This window comes from Pelobates fuscus, chromosome 13 (genome assembly GCF_036172605.1).
Source record: "Pelobates fuscus isolate aPelFus1 chromosome 13, aPelFus1.pri, whole genome shotgun sequence".
NCBI classification, from domain to species: domain Eukaryota; kingdom Metazoa; phylum Chordata; class Amphibia; order Anura; family Pelobatidae; genus Pelobates; species Pelobates fuscus.
Window position 1 is genome coordinate 77,621,301 of NC_086329.1, and position 20,401 is coordinate 77,641,701.

The following is a 20,401-nucleotide window of genomic DNA, read 5'->3' on the forward strand; positions in this document are numbered from 1 at the left end:
TGTGTATGAGTGCAGTGTGTGTATGAATGCAGTGTGTGTGTATGAATGCAGTGTGTGTGTATGAATGCAGTGTGTGTATGAGTGCAGTGTGTGTATGAATGCAGTGTGTGTATGAGTGCAGTGTGTGTATGAATGCAGTGTGTGTATGAGTGCAGTGTGTGTATGAGTGCAGTGTGTGTATGAATGCAGTGTGTGTATGAGTGCAGTGTGTGTATGAGTGCAGTGTGTATGAGTGCAGTGTGTGTATGAGTGCAGTGTGTATGAATGCAGTGTGTGTATGAGTGCATTGTGTGTATGAGTGCAGTGTGTGTATGAATGCAGTGTGTATGAGTGCAGTGTGTGTGTGTGGTGCAGAGTGTGATGGAGAGCCTTGGTGGGGGGGTGGGCATTTTTATTATTATTTTTTAAATTATTATTGTAATATTTTTGTTTGTTTGTTTTATAAGTAATTTTTTAAATTATTTTTTTAAAATTATTATTATTTTATTATTATTTTGGTTTTTTCGTCCCCCCTCCCTGCTTGATACATGGCAGAGAGGGGGGCTCTCACTCCCTGGTGGTCCAGTGGCATTGGCAGTTCCGTGGAGGGGGGCTGGCAGGAAGCACTTACCTCTCATGCAGCTCCTGTCAGCTCCCTCCTCCTCCGCGCCGGTCCTGTCAGCTCCCTCTGAAAGTCACAGTGTAAGTCTCGCGAGAGCCGCACCATGACCCCGCGGCTCTCGCAAGACTTACACTGGGAGCTGACAGAGGTGCTGACCTGACCGGCGCGGAGGAGGAGGGAGCTGACAGGAGCTGCAGGAGAGCTATGTAAGCGCTCCCTGCCAGCCCCCCGTCTGTATTATGGCAATGTAAATTGCCATAATACAGACATTGACTCGAGTATAAGCCGAGTTGGGGTTTTTCAGCACAAAAAATGTGCTGAAAAACTCGGCTTATACTCGAGTATATACGGTATATAAACCGTCAGTAGGACAGAACTGGATCATGAGCCAAAAGATTGCTATAATGAAAATTGCTATAAACTATAGGACAAATCGGCCTACAATATAGAATTAACTGTTTAGCTGATATTCTAGATGATTATAACAATATAGAATTAACTAATTAGCTGATTTTCTATATGATTATAAATATGGTCTGAGAAAATGTCAGCGAATATCACCTTATAAACAAAGTGTCTACATAAACTCATAAACATAATCATAATTTTGAAAATGAAATGAATATATTCCAGGTAAATCAGAATATTCTTCATGTGTAACCACCATGATCCAGGTGGGCACAAGAGGGTACGACTTCTCCTCGAATTGCAATAAAAAACAAAAGAGAAATAAAACAATCTCAATAGTAAGACATAGATACATATGAAATTACAAAAATGAGATAAGTGACAATTCCCTGTTAAGTCCCTTAGGCCTTAAGGTGTCTAACGTATGAATCCAAAAGGACTCCCCTTTTTTTTTTTTTTTGGTGCATGGTTTGACAAGATGATATACGTTGCCACAACAGCAAACATAATCACAGCGATATCACAGGTTTATACATATGTGGCATTGAAGTGTAAGCAAATTTTTCAACATTTTTTAAACGTAGTAAGACAGTTTAGTGGTATATGACATGCAAGTATCAGCATTAGTAGATATATCCTTTAAGCATTGTCATCAATAGTGTAGTTAAGTTTTGAACAGGCTTGAACAGTTATATCCTTAAGTTTACATAACTATGCTTAGACACTTTATGCTGTAGGTGTTTAGGCTAGTAGGCATGGAAAACATAGGCTTGCAACATACTATAGGTACATAAACATTCTGAGTGCTGGCTAGCATCGCCCATCCACTGAGTTGGGTCACGGTAGAGTCACCCTGCGTCGGTCTATCAACAAGCTTTAATTCTAACGTGCAATTAGATTCGTTTTTACCCTGCCTAGCTGGCTGAAAGTATGAACACGGTTCCTTGTAGGCATGGCATTCAGTCAGCGACATATTGTCATTAACTGGACATGTAATATATGCAAACTTAAAATATAAAATAACATAAAGTAGCATTAGTTCAGATGCATCTGAGGGGTGCATACTAGGTAAGACCTGGTCAGCGGTGTCAGCAGGAGAAAGTATGCTGTATGTGGGGGCGCCACCAGTGCTGGGTTCTCGGTTTTGGGTCTGCATATCCTTCACGACGGAGGTCAGCCAGCAGAGGACGAGGTAGGGCTGCGGTAAGTGGGGTCCGCTGCGTCATCTTTGTCTGCCAACGTGGTGAAAGGTAGGGTGCTTCCTGCGGCTGTTTGGCTCGACCCAGGCGGTTGCTGGGTGTGTGGAGGGTTCGTAGAATCCTGCGTCCTCGCTTAGGTGTGTGCGGTCCCTTCTTGTGTTTGTTTGTAGGCGAGGGGAAGTTCCTCCTGCGGCGCCATCTTGGTGCGCTGTTAGTGCGAGGAGTAACTCGCTTACATCGGGGTTGCTTGGGTTTTTCTCTTCGTGAGTGTTTGCATGCTTTGAGCTTCCGTGCCCGTCTATTTAGTTTTGCCCAGAAGGCTTCTTGTTGAGAGGTCCGGCACCTCTGAGTCGCACTCTGGTGTGCACGTGGCGTCCGCCATTATGCTGTTCCTTGTGTCTAGGTGTCGTGGCCCAGTTGCTTCTGGGTGGTGGACCGGAATAACCCCCGCCGGTCATGGGGGGGGGGGGGGAGTAGGCTGATATTCTGTCTCCGTCTCAGTTACCCTGGTGCGGGATCGGAGAGAGCGGCCGCCTCTCCCCTTCTCCGTCTCCCGTGGGCCGCCAAGTGCCTGTTTAAAGTTGTGGTCATCCAAGATGCCCATGTCTGGTATCAAACGATTCGCCAGGGCGCTCCCTACCTGGATAGAATGCCCCGGCATGGTTTCAGGCTTTGGTTAGGGTCTTGGTATTATTTTTTTCACGATGTGTGGCAGGAGCTCTCTCAAGGTGCAACCGTTCAGTTTGCCGTTCAGGCTCCGCCCCCCAAAAGGACTCCTTTTAAAGTAAGCCTTGACGGTTGCAACCTCTACTGAGTGGTGGTACATGGTCAATCACCTAAAAACATAATTGATATAGTTATCGGTATCGGTAGTTCCTTCTGTCTAGTTCTAATGGTAGATTTGTGCTTATGAAGTCTCTCACGGACCTTCATCGTGAGTCTCTCCTACATGGAGAAGTCTACACGGGCACTTTAAGACAACAAAAGTCGACTCACAGGTAAATAAAACATTTAGATTACAAAAACGACCCGTTTGGGGATGAAAGAATTTGTCTTCTTTAATGATGGAATTACAAGAGCTACAGTTATGGCATGGAAATGTGCCATAAACCGGTGTGGAAAGAAATGTGTTGTGTTTTTGGTTCCAAAGGGCCAATATCGGCTTGAACTAACATGTCCCTAATGTTCTGCGTTCTTTTATATGAAAATAAAGGAGTGGCTTGAAATTCCGGAATATCCGGAAAGGATATTTTCAAGATCCCCCAATGTTTGCGAACAATGTATGCCACTTTGTTACTATGTAAATTAAATGTAGATACAAAAAGGTATCCGGGTCTGGTTATTAGAGGTTTTTTGTTTTGAAATCTCTCTCCATATCCAATACTTTTTCTTTTTCTGAATTAAGGAATGCAGCTGGGTAGCCACACTTAAAAACGTATACCCTATCTCATTAAGACGCTGTGATTGTGTTGTGGGGTCTGACACATTCCTGGCTACTCTAATGTAGATGACTGCGGGGTAGAGGATGGATGGTCCATTGGGGATGGAAACTATTACATTCAATTAGGCTATTTCTGTCTGTGGGCTTGGTATATAAATCTGTCAAAAAAACTATCTCCATTACGAGTAATCTTAAGGTTCAGAAAGTTAATAGTAGTCACACTACATTCCATGGTAAATTGAATTTCTCCACAGATAGCGTTCATGTCCCCCCCAAAATTATCAAGTTCTTCCCTAGTGCCACACTATATGCCAAACACGTCATCGATGAGTCTCCACCAGACACACGTATTCGAACAAGTCATGTGCATACACGTGTCTTTTCAAAAACCATCCATGAACAAGTTGGCATATTATAGAGCCATATTAGAGCCCATGGTTGTGTCTCTAGGTTGTCTATAATAACTATCCCCAAACAAGAAATAGTTCCCATGTAGCAACAAGTCCGAAATCAACATGTAGACTGTAGACTCCATGTCATGTTTTAGAGTTTATTCTATGTATGTGATTGATAAACAGGTGATGTGATTTATCAATTAGTTTAATTGGGGTTTGGGGTTAAATAAGCACTTTGTAATTTTGTATCCCTTATGCATGATTAAGGCTCTGAGACGAAATGTAACATTTTGAGCTTTTTATGAGGCGGTGTACCAATAAATAAACATACCTTCTTGATCCTGGAGTGTGTCCTGTGTTCTTCAGCTTCTGAGTAACATAGACCATGACAGGGCAAAGGGTAGTGGTCAGTATGGCCTTATATATCCCCAAGTTGTATTTAATTGGCCTGCATCAATAGTGATGGCAAGACAGGCGCAACTTGAATCATTAGATCGGCAGATTGGTTTGGTGTAAAAATATGACGCGGGTCTCAGGGCATATATATATATATATATATAGAGAGAGAGAGAGAAAGAGAGAGAGAGAGAGAAAGAGAGAGAGAGAGAGAGAGAGAGAGAAAAGAAAATTGTTCTGCTTTAGTATCGATATCAAGATGATGCTCTGCATCAGGAGGCATGGAGTAAACTTCATTGAAAATGATGAACACTGTCAAGGTGCATGTGTGAGCATCCAGAAGACACTGGAGTCATTACAGGGGCTCACTGATTATTTAAAAAATTCCTTCCATCTCACAGCGAATGAGGTTATAGACTGACCACCTGCACAGTGCTATTAAAAGAACACTATAGTGTCCCTATGTATCCCTGATGCCATAGTATTACCCTACCTATTATGGTGTATGTCTGACCTTACCTTACTTCCTGTGGCACACTCATTTTCATCAGTCTTGATGATCTCAACCACTCCAATGATTTCCTATAGGGAAGCATTGGGAGGCATGTGTTCATGCGTATCAAAGCACTGTGTTGTGACAATAAAATGCTGTCTATGAGAAACAGTTGATTGAATAACCAAGTCTGACTCTGTTATTGCAGCAGAAGTACCTGTAAAATTGGCATTCCTCCGCAAAAAATGGCAATGCTTTTCATTGTAAGAATAAAATGCACTGCACCCAGACCACTTTGAGTCTCCCTTTAACATTGCCCTCACTGGGACTTGTTTGTTAATGCTATATGTGTTGGCATTTTTTTTTTATTATTATCTACCATCTTACTCCATTTTACTCAAAATGAGAAATTTGAATGTGAAAGTAAACTTGAAAGTCAGAGTAGCATTTAACCTCTATACATTTCAATGGCAGATAAAATTCAAATTGACTTGTCTAGCCTGACCATTTCCATCTAAAAATACAAATTTATCATTTTGCCTTCTCAAGCCATCTCTGCATATATTTTCAGAATAGAAAACCAGTGCACACAAGGGTGATCTTTATATGCGTGCAATGGATTTAAAAAAAAAAAAACCCAGAAATTTGCATCTAAACAATGAATTACATGGGGAAAAAAATACACACAGGTATTGGAAAAATATACTGACTATGAAAAGTGGTTATGCATTCATCCTCTTTAAGGGGACATTCCAGTACTGTTACCACTGGCATCCTTTCAAAAGGCATATTTTTGCCAGGTATTACTGTTAGTAGTATGAAAACAAAGCCATGACGCTTTATTTGGATGTAGAAATTCACGTCCAAGAACGTGACATTTTGATGGAGAGATGACGTATGCATGCTGTAGTCTGGTTATATTCAAATGTCATTAAGAGTAAGTTACCAACGGCTGGTGCCATTGTTTGATATAAAGCAAAAGAAAAAATAGTAAGTAGGAAAAACAAAATTAATAATCGTATACTTCCATTACACAGTTTCTGCCTGTCTTTACTGAGACATGCCTCCTTCCTTCTTAGATGATGTATTTTCCTTGAAACATGTTTGCCTCTGTCCTCTCGTTATCTTCCAGATAGTTGACTCCTTTTAGTTTGTGGAGCCCATTTACCAAAGAATAAAAAATCAGTCCTCTGTTTGACATATCACCACTGGTGGAAATTTGAGTTGCAGGACTTAACTGCTGGTAGATCCATTTTGATATTTCATCTCCCTTAACCTATTAGAGCTTGGTTGCTTCATCTAAGTGTTGCTTCATCTAAGTGTTGCTTCTAAGTGTGTGTGTGGTTGGAGATATTCTGGAGAGTTTTACAGAAGCTTCAACTGTCTAAGAGTTGTGCTAAGAGTTCTTTTTTACTGTTACAGGTAAGATTCATCTGTAGGAAAAGGTTACTGACTGCACAAGGTTTGATTTCCTGTTGGTAATTATAAGGCATTTGATTGGATTAGGTAGCTACTTGCTATTGATTGCTATTTAAATTAGCTATTGTTTGCTAATAAGCAGAGGCCTACCCAGGTGTTAAACATTCCTAGTGGGAGGTGATTTGAGGAGTATATAAGGGCTGTTGTCATTAGCTTGGCTAATAGAGCTTGGTTGCTTCATCTAAGTGTTGCTTCTAAGTGTGTGTGTGGTTGGAGATATTCTGGAGAGTTTTACAGAAGCTTCAACTGTCTAAGAGTTGTGCTAAGAGTTCTTTTTTACTGTTACAGGTAAGATTCATCTGTAGGAAAAGGTTACTGACTGCACAAGGTTTGATTTCCTGTTGGTAATTATAAGGCATTTGATTGGATTAGGTAGCTACTTGCTATTGATTGCTATTTAAATTAGCTATTGTTTGCTAATAAGCAGAGGCCTACCCAGGTGTTAAACATTCCTAGTGGGAGGTGATTTGAGGAGTATATAAGGGCTGTTGTCATTAGCTTGGCTAATAGAGCTTGGTTGCTTCATCTAAGTGTTGCTTCTAAGTGTGTGTGTGGTTGGAGATATTCTGGAGAGTTTTACAGAAGCTTCAACTGTCTAAGAGTTGTGCTAAGAGTTCTTTTTTACTGTTACAGGTAAGATTCATCTGTAGGAAAAGGTTACTGACTGCACAAGGTTTGATTTCCTGTTGGTAATTATAAGGCATTTGATTGGATTAGGTAGCTACTTGCTATTGATTGCTATTTAAATTAGCTATTGTTTGCTAATAAGCAGAGGCCTACCCAGGTGTTAAACATTCCTAGTGGGAGGTGATTTGAGGAGTATATAAGGGCTGTTGTCATTAGCTTGGCTAATAGAGCTTGGTTGCTTCATCTAAGTGTTGCTTCTAAGTGTGTGTGTGGTTGGAGATATTCTGGAGAGTGTTGCTTCTAAGTGTCTGTGGTTGGAGATATTCTGGAGAGTGTTGCTTCTAAGTGTGTGTGTGGTTGGAGATATTCTGGAGAGTGTTGCTTCTAAGTGTCTGTGGTTGGAGATATTCTGGAGAGTGTTGCTTCTAAGTGTGTGTGTGGTTGGAGATATTCTGGAGATAAACTGGAGGTAATCTGAGGTATCCAGGAGGATAAATAAAAAAAAAAAAAAAAAAAAGGTAAAATTTGTTTGATTTAAATTATTCGCCTCATTGGAATGGCAGACTTAGTTCAGTGTAATAGTTGCTTTGCATTTGTTTCACGTTCCACTTTTTGGAGGTTTGGTTGTTGTCTAATCTGTAGACAGTTCTCTATCTTGCGGCAGGAGATTGTATTTTTGAAGTCTGAGATTTGTAAATTATCTGGTAAACAAATTCAGGCTGGAACTGCTGCAAAGCCATTGCCGCAGAGACATACTAGGAATGGCAGATGGATTACTGTAGGATCTGGTAGACTTGGAGTTGTGGATAAAAGGCATATTGCACAGTCTGTTGTTCTACATAATTCATTTTCTGCACTTTCAGAGTGTAGTGGTGTCCTGGAGATAGGCACTGAGGCTAGTGGTGTTGTGCAGAGAGGCACTGAGGCTAGTGGTGTTGTGCAGAGAGGCACTGAGGCTAGTGGTGTTGTGCAGAGAGGCACTGAGGCTAGTGGTGTTGTGCAGAGAGGCACTGAGGCTAGTGGTGTTGTGCAGAGAGGCACTGAGGCTAGTGGTGTTGTGCAGAGAGGAACTGAGGCTAGTGGTGTTGTGCAGAGAGGCACTGAGGCTAGTGGTGTTGTGCAGAGAGGCACTGAGGCTAGTGGTGTTGTGCAGAGAGGCACTGAGGCTAGTGGTGTTGTGCAGAGAGGCACTGAGGCTAGTGGTGTTGTGCAGAGAGGCACTGAGGCTAGTGGTGTTGTGCAGAGAGGCACTGAGGCTAGTGGTGTTGTGCAGAGAGGCACTGAGGCTAGAGGTGTTGTGCAGAGAGGCACTGAGGCTAGTGGTGTTGTGCAGAGAGGCTTGAAGACTATGGTGAGGCCTAATAGAAAGCAGTTGTTGTTGGGGGATTCCATCATAAGAGGTGTGGAGATGGACAATGGTGGTCTTGTGAGGTGTCTTCCCGGAGCTACTGCTCACAGAGACAGGAGACGTATCTGTAATATTGTTAAGCAAGCAAAGCAGGAAGGGGAATTGGATGTACTTGTCCATTTAGGGACAAATGACTTGGCTTGCAATGAGGTTTCAGAGGTTAAGGAAGTTTTTAGTGTTTTTGCCAATGATATACGGCAGGTTGCTTCCACACTGTCATTCTCTGAAGTTCTGCCTGTGCATAACACTCAGAACGACAGGCGGATGCGTATTAGGGACTTTAACTTGTGGCTTGGTGAATGGTGTCGGGAGCAAGGATTTGGCTTTATTGCTCATGGTAGCTCTGTTTGGAATGGAAATAAACTGTACAAAAAAGATGGTTTGCATCTTTCTCAAAAGGGAACAAATGTTCTCAGTGAGCAGTTCAGAGGTTTTGCTAGGATGTTTTTAAACTAGGAGGGGGGGGCAAAAGGGTGATAAAACATCAATCCAATTGTCCCCCAAAACAAGGACAGAAGGTGCCTGTAGCAAGTGTGTTAAAAAATGATAAGCTTAGAGTCATGTCTACAAATGCTCGCAGTTTAGGGAATAAGATCCATGAACTTGTGGCAATAATGGCAACTGATAGTGTAGATTTAGTCGCTGTTACTGAGACATGGTATAATGAGAAAAATGACTGGGACATAGCAATACCAGGGTACTCTTTATATAGAAAAGACAGGGAAGGCAAGAAAGGGGGAGGGGTGGCCCTGTATGTAAAGGATAGCATAAAATCTAGCCTAATAAAGGTTAGTGAGGCGAACATAGAGTCCGTTTGGGTTACGTTAGAATTTGGTAATCACACAGTAACTCGTGTAGGTGTGATTTATAGGCCCCCAGGACAAATTGAAGAGTTAGATAATCTACTAGTTGAAGAAATAGCTAAAATGACAATGAAGGGGGAAGTTATCATCATGGGTGACTTTAATCTTCCTGATGTGAATTGGAAAACAAAAATAGCTACTTGTGCCAGGAGCACACATATTCTAAACTCCCTACTGGGATTGTCTCTAAAACAAGTCGTTGAGGAGCCAACTCGTAAAGAGGCCATACTAGATTTAGTGTTAACAAATGGAGATTTGGTATCAGATATTACTGTAGGTGAAAGTTTAGGATCCAGTGATCATCAGTCAGTGTGGTTTAATATAAGAACAGTGACTGAGTCACACCACACAAAAACAAAAGTTTTAGACTTTAGAAAAACAGACTTTTCTAAAATTAGAATATGTGTAAAGGAGTCATTATCAGACTGGAGCAATTTATATGGAGTCCAAAAGAAATGGGATTATTTAAAAGTTGCACTACTGAAGGCAACAGAAAATTGCTTTAGGCTTGTCAGTAAAAGCAAAAAATTCAAGAAACCACTGTGGTACTCCGCAGATGTGGCCAAAATAGTAAAAAACAAAAAGTTAGCATTTAGTAATTATAAAAAAACCCAGAGTGAGGAAGACAGAATGACCTATAAGATTAGGCAGAAAGAGGCTAAGCAAGTTATAAGAGCTTCCAAATCCCACACAGAAGAGAAAATAGCACAGTCAGTAAAAAAGGGGGACAAAACTTTTTTTAGATACATAAATGAGAAAAGAAAAGTAAAACAAGGATTAGTTAGATTAAAAACAAAAGAAGGAAGGTATGTAGATGAGGATAAAGGTCTAGCTGACTGCCTCAATGAATATTTTTGTTCGGTATTTACAGATGAAAATGAAGGAAAGGGACCTCAGTTAAGAAAAAGGATAAATGAGTCATTTATTACACGTGAGTTTACAGAGGAAGAGGTTCTATTTCAACTGTCAAAAGTAAAGACAAATAAGTCAATGGGACCTGATGGAATACACCCAAAGCTATTAAAAGAGCTTAGTGGTGTACTAGCAAAACCATTAACAGATTTATTTAACCAATCATTGATAACAGGAGTAGTCCCAGAAGATTGGAAGTTAGCAAATGTTGTGCCCATTCACAAGAAAGGTAATAGGGAGGAGTCGGGCAACTATAGGCCAGTAAGCCTTACTTCAGTAGTGGGGAAAGTGATGGAAACCATGTTAAAGGATAGGATTGTTGAACATCTAAAAACACATGGATTTCAAGACCAGAGACAACATGGGTTTACTTCAGGGAGATCATGCCAAACTAATCTTATTGATTTTTTTGATTGGGTAACTAAAACTATAGATCAGGGTGGTGCAGTAGACATTGCTTACCTAGATTTCAGTAAGGCTTTTGACACTGTTGCACATAGAAGGCTTATCAATAAACTACAATCTTTGAGTTTGGATTCCAATATTGTTGAATGGGTAAGGCAGTGGCTGAGTGACAGGCAACAGAGGGTTGTAGTCAATGGAGTATATTCAAAGCTTGGGCTTGTCACCAGTGGGGTACCTCAGGGATCTGTACTTGGACCCATTCTCTTTAATATTTTTATTAGTGATATTGCAGAAGGTCTTGATGGTAAGGTGTGTCTTTTTGCGGATGATACTAAGATATGTAACAGGGTTGATGTTCCAGGAGGGATAAGCCAAATGGAAAATGATTTAGGTAAACTAGAAAAATGGTCAGAGTTGTGGCAACTGACATTTAATGTGGATAAGTGCAAGATAATGCATCTTGGACGTAAAAACCCAAGGGCAGAGTACAGAATATTTGATAGAGTCCTAACCTCAACATCTGAGGAAAGGGATTTAGGGGTGATTATTTCTGATGACTTAAAGGTAGGCAGACAATGTAATAGAGCAGCAGGAAATGCTAGCAGAATGCTTGGTTGTATAGGGAGAGGTATTAGCAGTAGAAAGAGGGAAGTGCTCATGCCATTGTACAGAACACTGGTGAGACCTCACTTGGAGTACTGTACACAGTACTGGAGACCCTATCTTCAGAAGGATATTGATACCTTAGAGAGAGTTCAAAGAAGGGCTACTAAACTGGTTCATGGATTGCAGGATAAAACTTACCAGGAAAGGTTAAAGGATCTTAACATGTATAGCTTGGAGGAAAGACGAGACAGGGGGGATATGATAGAAACATTTAAATACATAAAGGGAATCAACACAGTAAAGGAGGAGACTATATTTAAAAGAAGAAAAACTACCACAACAAGAGGACATAGTCTTAAATTAGAGGGACAAAGGTTTAAAAATAATATCAGGAAGTATTACTTTACTGAGAGGGTAGTGGATGCATGGAATAGCCTTCCAGCTGAAGTGGTAGAGGTTAACACAGTAAAGGAGTTTAAGCATGCGTGGGATAGGCATAAGGCTATCCTAACTATAAGATAAGGCCAGGGACTAATGAAAGTATTTAGAAAACTGGGCAGACTAGATGGGCCGAATGGTTCTTATCTGCCGTCACATTCTATGTTTCTATGTTTCTATGTTTCTATTAGACAGTTTTCCGGAATGACATGAGTACCAGGAAAACGCGGCCTCTGTTAGTCTGTTAACATGAATATCATTCTACACATTTAGTTTCACATTGGCCCCCGAAATATCTCTATAGTGTCCTCCTGAAACCAGTGGGAAATATTACTTAAGTCTAAAATGTAATATTTTTAGGATTCCTCAGTCTTTCTAAATGATGGAACTCCATTTGAACAAGGATGGCTTTCTTCCTGGTTAGAATTTCATGGTATGTTCCTTCAAGGCAAGGGATCAGTAAAATCTTATCCCAAAAATAAGTCACAGTGCAGGATTTAGAACATCTACTCTCTTATCTCCATTTACCGTGCTATGTACATGCATGTAGCTAATGTTGTGTGAAGAAAAGGAAGAGCAAAATCTTATCATAAAGGTTGAGATGCTTTTATGTTGATTGATTGCAAAAAACAAAAGGGCAGATGGTTTACAACTGAAACTTAAATAGAAGCAATAAATCTTCAGCCAAACACTGCATGCGGAAAAACAGGAGTGAGAGAATTATAGCAATCCTGGTTTCCTCATGAATATAAATGGCTGTTGTGTTAGGAAATAAAATCCTGTAGTTTAAGGACATAAAGATAAGAAAAAGCAAACAATATATATTGTACTGCTAATCAAAATTACAAATACTATGGCAGAAGTGTTAGTAATATTAATGGGAGGCTATTCCGTAACCAACATTTATATGAAACTTCTTTTATATATCTAGACTAGTCTAGATGTATAACAATTCGCCAACACAGCACAGAAAATTTGCTCATATTCCATTTTAAATTTTGTTACAGTTCAATCAAAATATACCATTCCTAGTTTTAACATATTGCACCTTTTCATCTCCACGCCACCTCCATCACCAGTCCTTAGTATGTTTTACTGGGTGTGTACAAAAACACAACAATGTGCTACTGGAGGAGAGTAGAAGTTGTCCTAATGATTTGGAAGAATAAAATGTTCACATGCTATGGACACTGTCAAATATGGCTTGAAACCCTATATCCTGCTACTTACTTGATAGCTATTTAGAGATGTTCACTTGTTTGATGGAATAGAGCAGGCATAGGAAACCTTCGGCACTCCAGAAGTTTTGGACTGCACCTCCCATGATGCTTTGCCAGCATTATGGATGTGAGAGCATTATGGGGGATGTAGTCCACAACATCTGGAGTGCCAAAGGTTGCCCATCCCTGTAATAGAGCATTGTGGTAAATCTCTTCCATATTCGGGCTTGTCTCTCTCAACACTTTCATCAGGACTCTGCAGATTAAAGGGCTAGGTGACAAGGAGGTCCACTTCAGAATTATGCCACTTACAGCTTGAAGGCAGAAAAATAAAATATTGGAGCTTACATAGCGCTGTACAATGGGATGTACACTGACGGTCAGCAAATGAGTAATAAGTATTGTTTATTCAGTTGAGAGTCACAGTAAGAAGTAGACCTGTGCAATCAGTTTCAAACAAATTGCCTTTCATTCACGACGAGTTATCTGAATTTTAACATTTCTATATGACCAAATAATGAAACAAACAAAAAAAAAGCAATGGAAGAGCTGGGTTGTTCATTTTGTTATTCTGTAGGTAACCAGGTCGCGCCAAAATAACAAAAAAATATGGTTAGGGTAGAGCCACTAAATCAAATAAAGAAAACGTGATATAAACCAGGGATCAGCCAGACCGAACGCTTAAAATAAGCAACCAGATGCTCAAAAGCACCACTCAGAATTCATAGGACATACTTGAAAACCCAGGACATACTTGAAAACCCAGGACATACTTGAAAACGAGAGAAATCTCAATGTATCTTTCCTAGTAAAATATTTTATAAATAAATATATTGACGGAAAATGGACCTAATTACAATGGTGAAATACTGTTTCAATAAAAGGGCTCAAAAATCACTGTACTGACTAATATATTTGCATAGCTCATATTGCACCCTTATGGTTCGTCCATATTGCTTTTCCCGAATTGTTTGCATGGCCAAAATTCAGACGAGCAGAAATGTCATGTCAAGCAAAATTCTGTCATCCGATTTTAAAAGGAATAAATAAAATTTCAGCCAAATTGATTCAGTTGAACCAAATTCTTCAGTCATGCACACGTCTAGTAAAAAGATAAAAGTCCACAATATCTTCACCATCTCCTAGTGTGGTCATGGTTCTTCTGAATCTTCATGAATTGTAGTCCAACAGACACCTCTGGGTAGACACCTCTGACCATTGGCGGTCATGAGAAAGGTCATTATCCTTGCTTCTTTTCTCTTAATGCAGCAGTTTTGGCAGGGAAGTGTCATTACACTATGTTTTGGAAGGATATATTTGTGGTTGCCTAGAGACATAGTCACAGTCTTATTAATATTATCATTTATTTATAGAGTGTAGACATGTTGGGCAGAACTGTACTAAGGGAAACAGAAAAATATTAAACTTCAGGAACATATTTAACAACTTGTGGATTTTCTAGCCCTGACTCTCTAGATAATTAAGCTGGCAGGGCTCCTGATGGATAAATATTTGAGCCAAGACCAAACAAGTTGCGGTGCTCAACCTTTCAGAACCCCAGGGCCGAGCAGAACTACATGTAGCATAGACAGTGTTAAACATTCCTTATTTCCATCCACAGAAGTGATTGCCCAGGGGGATATCTGCACAGAATTGCTGTTTTTCTGTCCTTAATGAAGCTTAATTACTGTTGCTCTCCATAGGGAGCGTTTAAAGCTGCCTGATTATCAACCCTGTAAGCTAGGGGACTGTCATTTCCCAAGTAAAATAAACACTTCACAAACTTCTCCGGTTCAAACCCCTGTTGCTGATAGATTCCAGTGTTTTCTAAGACTCCTCACCTAGGGTGTATGCAAATCTGTTCCAATTAGCTACTTAACCAAGGCAGTTAGCAATTGTTACTCATTAAATCTTGGTCTGCATGTGAAACTAAAGTATGGTTCTACTTTTCTAAGTTAAAAAAAAGGAAATTGGAGGCATACTCAGAACACGCATTTACGAGAACTAGTTCTGTCATAAAGACCAACATTTATACAAAATGCAGATTAAGGAACATCATGCACACACAAAAAATAAAGCTTTACATTTTACAAGCCTACTAAAAATCACCCATCTTAGCAAACATATATTCTGTTCCAGCATATGGCCATATTATCTCAACGCCACCGCTATGCCAATAGCAGTGGGTCCTACACCAACTTTAACATGGGATATAAACATGCTGACTGCAATACCTACTGCTTAACGACTTCCAGAGATTCTCCTCAAATTTATGCTTTACTGTGGTGCCTTCCAAAGGGGCACCGGTGGTGGAGGGGTGGGGTGGTAAACCCAAGAGAAATCTGGTTTGGATTCCAAATATCCACAGAAAAAAATGGTATTGAGGGCTCACCTACAACATGCATTTCTCATAAGTGGTAGTGCCTTGAGCTGAATTAATCAAAATATAGGCTAATAAACGGTGCCCACAATAATGTAATTTTTTTTAAATACAGTTTTTAATTTTACAAGGCTTAAAAAAACAAACAAAAAAAAACACCTATCTTAGCAAACAAACAAGGGGATTTATTTCCAACATATGGTCACCCCATTGTACAGCGCTACGGCATTTTGCTGGCGCTATATAAATAATAAAATAATAATAATAATATGTAAATGGTGGAACTGAATCACCATATTTGTTTGCTAAGATAGGTGATTTTAAGTAGCCTTGTAAAATGTAAAGCTCTTTTTTAATGTGTGTGTGCTGTTTCTTAATCTATTTTTCTAACTAGAATCATAACAGGGCTCTAAAAAAGTGGAGAACAGGGGGTGGCCATAATGTAGAATCTCAGCTGTTGCAGAACTACAACCACTAAAAATGGTTTGAGACTGGCAAAGCATCTGAGGAGTGTAGTTTTACAACAGTTAGACAGGTATCTCTTGGCCATCCCAGGTGACTGTCGGCTTTTTTGGCACAGACGTAGGCATAATATACTAACTTATATGCAGACACAGCTTTGAATGAGATTCCTGGGGTTTCTTCCTTCAGCTTTGTGGGGGTCCTTTGTTTTTGTTAACAAAGTACTAAGCCAAGATAATTTGGGTATATAAAGTACGAAAAACAAAGATATGAAGTCTCCCGGATTCAACCTTTACAAGAGGGAGGTCTGGTGGGTTAAAGGGAAATCAGAACAGGCCAGGGGGTCATCCCTGCCCCCCATAATAAAAAAGAAAAAGATTAACAAAGGGAAAAAAAAGCTGTAATAAAGCAACAGCCTATAGCTGTAATTTTCCCACCCTGTTCCCCATGAGCAGAGGGTGTAGAATGAAGATAGGGGCAATTTGACAACCCATCAGTTTATCTTAGACCTTTAAGAACAGATTTTGTAATTCATTTTTTTAATCATTAACTATTTAGTGCGAGAGTTAAACTCTAGTAGGTGTCCATGTAATTTTACATTACTGTGTGCTTGATTGTCTTGTAGTTACCTTTATCATAGACTTTCAGTGTATTTCAATGCTTTTACCAGGACCACTGGGTTTTCTTCTCTAAACTGGCAATTGCTAAACTAAATTAGATGGAAAAACAAGTCAAACTTGTGAATATTTACAATTTGGGTATGTTGATATGCCAATCCTTTGTCAATTCCCAGAATTTTTCCTATTGAAAGTGCCTTGGTGTTGAGTCAATGCTGAAAAGATTAGGGTCATACCACCTCTCAGATGTCCCTGCATCATAGAGATTGAGTCAGATGTTTAAAGTAGAATACTGGGACCACGTTTTGAAAGTGGAGACATCACCACAGAAATTAATGGATTGGACTGGAATTGCTCTACTTTTCCATATTTGTCAGCTTCAGTATGCTGCCAGGATGGAAGAGTGAGAGGACAGGAGGATTACCGGTGTCATATTGGCATGCATTCTTCCAACAAGGGCAGAAATGCCCTGGACTTCTTTCTGACTTTGGCCACAGAGAAGTTTTTGTAGTGTCTGCAGAAAAGTAACACAGGGTGGAACAGGGGGTCCAAGGTTAGAACTATCTCATTGATTCAGTACCAGTACTGTTGGCAGGCATGATATTCTTTTTAAAGTGTTGTTTGCCATGGATGTAATATGGAATGTCTGTCTGCCCTTATATATGTAACAAGCCATAACTTCACCTCCATCCTTCTTTCTCATTGTTATTACAATATTAAAAAATATGTATTTTATTTATTCCAATCTCTGTCTCTGTTTATCATCATGCACTCCAAAAGGAAACCGCTCCACAAAGAAGAAAATGGAACAACCAGGGCTGAATATGCAATGACCCTCGAAACTGCCTAAGATGCAGGACTTTAGCAGCGTGGTCACCAAATCCTTGATGTAAACCCTTCAAAACATGAGAGGCATTGAACTTTTGTTTTTTGGGGAAAAAAAAAAAAAACAGAGAGAAAAAGGGCCTGTCTTTCCCCACAAATAAAGAGCAGTATACGCAGGCAAGTGGAAGGGACCTCACTTGGAAATTTGAGTACACACCGGTTTGATTCCCGAAGGAGGAGATCGCCTGAGTTAGGGCCTAAAACTTCCTGATTATAAAGTTCAGCCAACTAGGCTGGCAACCAGAGCTTGTAAGAAAGAGCATGCATCTGCTGAGAGAATAGCAGCTCCGATCACTGACTTGCCCGCCAAGCACATGGGAGGACCGTGCTTACTGGGTCTCATGTGGAGAAGGTGGATGAGATCGTTTGCAGAGACCCATGATCTGCAAACCTCCTGTGTACTAGGGAATAACAAATTTCCTGCATGTGCAGTGTTTCCATACCCAAGACAGACACTTTGTAATATTATAATTCTGATTATTATTAATGATGAGGGGGGGGTACTGTGTTATAAAATTGGAGGAACCCCACAAACAATGCATGCACTCAATATATGAATTTACCCAGGATATACAGCTGAGGTATCATTTCTATGCAATACCCAATGGCTGAAGACTTTTGGAAGCAAGCAGACAAAAAGAGATGGGTTTAACCCCTTAAGGACCAAACTTCTGGAATAAAAGGGAATCATGACATGTCACACATGTCATATGTCCTTAAGGGGTTAAAGAACATGGTAGTGCGCTTAACCCATTCATTGCCGGAACTGACCCGTTTGCATCGCCTGCCAGTGTATTGTTGGCTTTTCGCGGCAGTTAATGGTTTAACCCTGTGAAAGCCATAGGGTAGTGCAAGGCGGCGCTTTGCAGACCCCTGTGGCACATAAATTCAGAAGAGGTTTTAAGGTGCTCTAATAACAAAACTCTTTTTATACAGACTATTTTATTTATCAGCATAATACGAAAAATAAAACATTTAAATGGAAATGCTATACTCCCTATACATGTATGTTACAATCACTCATACAGTGAGCTTGTAGGTTTTCATTTAGTGCAATATATCAGTCTCTTATCTACAAAATTGCACATTTTACTTCTGTGCTCTGTCTATCATTCAGGATATGGGTCGAAATCTCTTCACCATTGTCAGATTATATCGCACTTGTTTACTGTAATTTTATTATCATTATCCAAATGTTATTTTATAGGTTATACACTATATGAAAACATTGGGTAATAACTGTTAATAGTATATACGTGACAGCGAACCTATTTGTGGTTAGAGCTGTAAATTAACCTTCTTTACAAAGTTACTAACAAAACTAGGTTCAGATAATTAAATAATTCTCCTGACCAAGTGCCCACTGAAAGTCTACTTTAACATAAACAGGACTTTACGGTGCTGGTACTGGTACCAGATTGTGATGTTGGCAAACATCATGTGGTCTCTTATTAATATTTGAGACTCAATCCAAGGAGATGAAGTCTGACCCAGAGCATTATGGCTACATAACATGCCATACAGTATTGACTTCATAGATATGCAGCAATATTTACAATATTATTTTATTTGGCACCATTTTTTTTAATGACTGTTGAAACGTTGCATAAAAACGGGTAATTTGACAGGTTACAATTAAAAGTCACAATTCAGAAAAAGTTGAACTTCATATGGTATAATTCAAATGGATTTACAATGTTTCTCCCAAATCATTGCAGGACTTTTTGCTTTGTTAGAGGAGCTTGTAAACGAAGAGTAAAATGCATGATCTATATATTTCTATATTACATTACACTAGAATGATTACATCGTTGGACGAGAATAATTTAATCCCTTAATGACCAGTGACATTTAATGCGGTCATCACAGTTTGAACCTTATGCCGGTATAGAACATCCTGTTTATTTATCCTTAGAAGCTGTGTACAGACCTGTCACCTTCATTGAGGAAGGGCATTCTATATTATAAAGGGTCCTATGTTATGGTTCTTAGGTGGTTAAGGATTAGTAGCATTAGTGACACAATAGGGTCAAAGAAAACCATTGGACTGCTTAGTAATTTCCGTTTTTTTCCCCCTTTTCTCTCTAAAAGGGTGTATTGATGAAATATGATATAATATATCTGCCATTTATACACAAAGAAAATACTATTTCAGGGCAAATCAATCAATGTGAAATGAAATCATCTCTGTTAATATCCATGCAGTAACCATAGAGTCTTCAGCCTATTTCAGGAAGTCTTTGTTGGCTCTGCAGTACTGAATGAGTTAATATCCATGTCCTGTTGAATCATTATTGTAACTGTTTACAAACAGGATCAGCAGCTGTACATATCCTTTAGAGCACTTGTATATTCATATTATGTTGTGCTAAATGCCTGCCTTCACAATTATATTCCTAAAATTACTACTTTTTTTGTGAAAATATGAACGTATAATAAATTTAATAACACAATATATAATATTGGAAACACCTTTGTAGCATTTTTTATTTCTCAGCAATTATTCTTATTTTGAACTCACTAAATGGTTTCTATGAAATTCACTTTGGCCACAAATAGGCAGATATGTGTTGGATTCTTTGATTTGGGGAAATGCATTTGAAGAAGTTTAATTTTTATTGACAAGCAGAATTTTAGAGGACTACATTTTAGGAGAAAGAAGATGTAATGAAGAAAATATGTTTCAAAGGGTGTTAAGAAAGGAATATGATAGGTCATTTTTAACAGTGTCTGGCTCTTTTTAGGACAGATGTCACTGGGTCGTACCCAAACTGCGAATTCCACAAACATAGGTACAAAATAAACATATTACCGGGCCTTAGAATGGCTGGACTTAACCTTAATAAAAATACAGACAAAGTCAGTAATACCTATGGTTAGGATTATAGAAATACAGAATACGAATAAACAGGTCAGGTCAGAATTCCAGAAATACACAAAGTCAAATACAAGCCATGGTCAATATGAAAGTATGAAGACGTATTGTTGCCGAGTAAACTTACAGAAGCAAAACACAGAGCGATGGATGCCGACCTTAAGGAAGTAAGAAGTCTTTATTAACATAACGATCGGGTCTCACACTGAACTTGTGTTCAAAAGGTATGAGCCCAGAGCACATGGAGTACATTCCTTATATAGCAATATAGCTCCTCCCATTAATAGCTAC

The 20,401-nt window shown here is 39.4% G+C and overlaps 1 protein-coding gene across 3 annotated transcripts in view; it reads left to right on the top strand.

Annotated features, from left to right (window-relative positions):
* Positions 1-20,401, top strand: part of PRIMA1 (proline rich membrane anchor 1) — a 62,898-nt gene that overhangs the window by 34,542 nt on the left and 7,955 nt on the right. For 2 of the 3 annotated variants that reach the window (XM_063440289.1, XM_063440288.1), the window contains exon 5: positions 17,131-19,671. The exons of the other annotated variant lie outside the window; for it this stretch is intronic. In XM_063440289.1, the coding sequence (XP_063296359.1) occupies positions 17,131-17,200 (70 nt within the window). In that variant the 3' untranslated portion in view covers positions 17,201-19,671. Of the gene's footprint in view, positions 1-17,130; positions 19,672-20,401 lie in introns of those variants that run through there. 3 annotated transcript variants of the gene reach the window in all.